Source organism: Ictalurus furcatus, chromosome 1 (assembly GCF_023375685.1).
Source record: "Ictalurus furcatus strain D&B chromosome 1, Billie_1.0, whole genome shotgun sequence".
In the NCBI taxonomy this organism is placed as follows: Eukaryota; Metazoa; Chordata; class Actinopteri; order Siluriformes; family Ictaluridae; genus Ictalurus; species Ictalurus furcatus.
In genome coordinates this window covers 1,695,887-1,699,236 of record NC_071255.1, presented here as the reverse complement: position 1 = coordinate 1,699,236, position 3,350 = coordinate 1,695,887, and the positions used below count along the sequence as shown (strand labels likewise).

The following is a 3,350-nucleotide window of genomic DNA, read 5'->3' as shown; positions in this document are numbered from 1 at the left end:
TGAAGCATCAGTTCCATGTCAACGCGCACATGAACACGCTACCTGAGCACCTCAAAGAGACTTCCCTAAAGCTACCCCCGCTTGAAGGGGACGCTTTAAAGTTACCGTCAATTCGAACCTCGTTGGAAAGAGACACCGATTTGCCCAAAAGCTGCCTGAAAACTCCGAGCCGAAACTGCGAGCACAATCCCAACGGGAATACCAAAATCTGTTTCCAGCAAGACCACCAAACTCTCGATAGCAAGCCTCGGATTTGGTCGTTGGCCCAAACCGCCACCTCGCTAAATCCGACCGAGTATTCGTCATGCATGCTTCGATGTCAGCCAGCGATCGCCGGGTCATCCTCGCCGCCCGTTAAAGTCCCGGAGAAGCAGCAGGACTCGCCGGTCACCACGTTGAGGCACTGGATGGACGGCGTTTTCCACGATCCCTTATTCAAACACAGCACTTTGGACCAAGCGCACAACAGCAACATGGCCGTTTCCTGGAGCACAACCAAAGGCTCGATCCTGGACAGCGGCGCCCAACGCGATTAAAACCGCTCACGTGACTCCGACCAAAAACAAAACAAAACACGTGAACAAAAATCCACATGGTTTGTATAGAAATCTCTGTGGAATACGCTGCTGGGACAGTCTCACGAGACCGTGATTGGACGAAAGACGTCGGACATTTTTAAGGCCTATATTTGCTCTGTCGTGTCGGACGTTTTTTTTTGTTTGTTTGTTTGTTTGTTTGTTTTTTTTAAACGATTTGCTTGATTGATTATGTGGAATCGTATGTATTAACTGTTCTGACACTTCGATTCAAATTTCCCAAGATGGGATTTGTTTACTATATTTATTATATTATATTATATATATATTAGGCATGTGCCAAGATTTTAAACAACTTTTGCGTCACGATAACGATTGAAACGTTTGCGATATTGTCACGCTAGCTAATAAAACTAGCTACACTTCAGCTACAGTGTTTCAGATCATTTTCTACTTTTGACATAGCATATGTTTTTGCGTTCGAACGAACGGTATTAAAAACGATTGAACATATTAAAAACCATCACGCGTACGAACTTTGAAAAAAGATTTACGCAAATACGCTACCTATACACGAGCTAATTCCGAAAACATGATCCAAATGATGGATTATTGGCACATGTCTTATATATACGTAGTACATAAACACATATATAAACAGATCAGTTTTGGGAAGTAATATATAAATATATATATATGTTCAACGCACGTTGCAATTATGTAAATATACGACAAAATGTTTACATTTTGGGGGGGGGAAAAAAAAGACGTTTACAGTTTGCATTTGTTTTGGGGTTTTTTTTTCTTCCGCATGCATACATTTGTTTGGTCGTCTTTATTGGAATATTCTTTGAAAAGCTCATTAATGATGTCACTGTTGGAAAAAAAGAAAAGTAAAAAAAAAAAAAAACTTGCACAAAAATAAAATACACAAGTTTCTTTACGTTTGTTTAAGGATTGTTCGAATCTGTTCACTGTAATAAATAGTCGATTTCGGATTCACGTCTGCACGTGCAGTGTATTCTGGTGAGGGGGAGGGAGGGGTGAAGGAGGGGTGAGGGGTTTGGACGTACGAGAAAAATCCTAAAGTTGAAACGCGTCAATTTTTGAAAAAAGAATTCCTTCCTTTCTTCCAATTCTAAGAACGAAATCGCGTTCATAGGAATAAACCTTCACGCCAGGTTATCCGAGGATTTTACGACACGCCCCCGATGTCACCTGCAATGTCATCTTAACTGCTAGTGGCTTAGGCTGTGTTCACGCTCGCTCTTTTGTTTTCTTTTTTTTTTGTTGTTGTTTTTTTTTTACTCTCACGTTTCTTTCTTACGTTTTATACGCGATTCTACAGGAAGTGGCAGGAGTTGAAAAGCGCTGAGAGATGGCAAACGTTTTATTCATTAAACTCTCAAGTCAGTGGGTGACCGAGGAAAAACAAAGATGGAGGACGGAGTGCTGGTGTCGAACGAGCCGTTAGTCGAACATTCCATTGTCGATGTAGCTAAAAAAATAACACTTTATCGGTAGCTGTCGCAGAAGCACGTCAAATTCTCTCCATTTTCTGTCTCTGAAGCTCCAGGGAAGACGAACAACCTCCTCGTCGCCAATCTTACACCAATCTGTATTCAATCTGCGTTACTGAGAAGAAGAATCCAATCGAGACAGCAAGCACGAGTGTTATGCCTAATGCTGTTTCAGGAAAAACAAAACAAAACTAAAAGAAACCAAGTGTGAATGAAGCCTTAGAGTATTAACCGTTAAGCCTAGGTTTTCTGACGATGCTAACTCGGCTAGCCAAAGTTACCACAGGAAGTTAGCTAGCTAAGATGTCCTGATAAAATTCAAAACAGACGCGCGTTTCTGGTCTTGTTTTTCTTCTTCTTTTTTTTTTTTTCAAGAACTCAATGAAGCTGTTTTATTTCCTCTCGAGCCTTGCACATTCTTTAATATTGGAAACAACAATGAGAAAAAACGTCACATTTTAGCCTTGCGTCGATTAGCTAGTCTGGAAACGCGTATTGTGCGAATCCAGCGCTGCAAGCGTGTTCATTCAACACGGTGAACTTCAGACGCCCCCTCGGTGCGCTTTACAATCGCAGTCAATCACAGTGCATTGTGTGTGTGTGTGTGTGTGTGTGTGTGTGTGTGTGTGGAAGAGACGATGAGGACGAGCCTCATTAACCCGCCCCATAACCGCGGGGTAATTGGGACGCAGCCCGTCATCTCTCCTATCGATCGCTCGGCTTCTCCTGATAATATTATCGAAACATCAAATCCTCCTCGCTGTCAAAGTCAAAGGGCTCTAGTTTTCCCCGTCAACCCCTTAATATACTGCCTACAGTGATCATTCCGAGTGTTGTTTTTTTTTTCCTTTTTCTTTTCCTCGCTGACACTAAACCCTTCGTTTCTAGGGGCTTCACCGGGCCACGTCCCGAACTGAAAAGGGCAAGAGGAGGGGAATTAGTTCTTTCGAGATAAAAAGGGCAGAAAAGGCAGCGCAGGACTTGACAGCGATGGGAAAAGTGTGCTTCCCCGGGGAGCGGGTCTGCCGAGAGACGCCGGCGTAATGAATTTTAATGCCAGAAAAAAGCCCCAAAACGATTGAGACCTTCTCGCGTGTGATCCCTACGGACAAAGGATGTGTCCCGTCTGATAGAAAAGATACTCGCTGGCGAAACATCGTAGATCAGGTAGCGATAGAGCCGTTTTCTCGTCCGGAACTGATGCTATCTTTTAGGGTAAGGGCAGAAAAATGAAAAAGGATCCAGCTGCAGAGATCTCTCGAAATCTGAGATATCTGGAGCGTTGTTTCACTCT

General features: G+C 43.1%; 1 protein-coding gene across 1 annotated transcript in view; it reads left to right on the top strand.

Annotated features, from left to right (window-relative positions):
* irx4a (iroquois homeobox 4a) overlaps positions 1 to 1,411 on the top strand; it is an 8,588-nt gene extending 7,177 nt beyond the window's left edge. Inside the window, exon 5 of the mRNA XM_053648947.1 lies at positions 1 to 1,411. This exon is cut by the window's left edge and continues 87 nt beyond it. Within this exon, the coding sequence (XP_053504922.1) occupies positions 1 to 536 (536 nt within the window). The 3' untranslated portion in view covers positions 537 to 1,411.
* Positions 1,412 to 3,350: the final 1,939 nt, after the last annotated feature.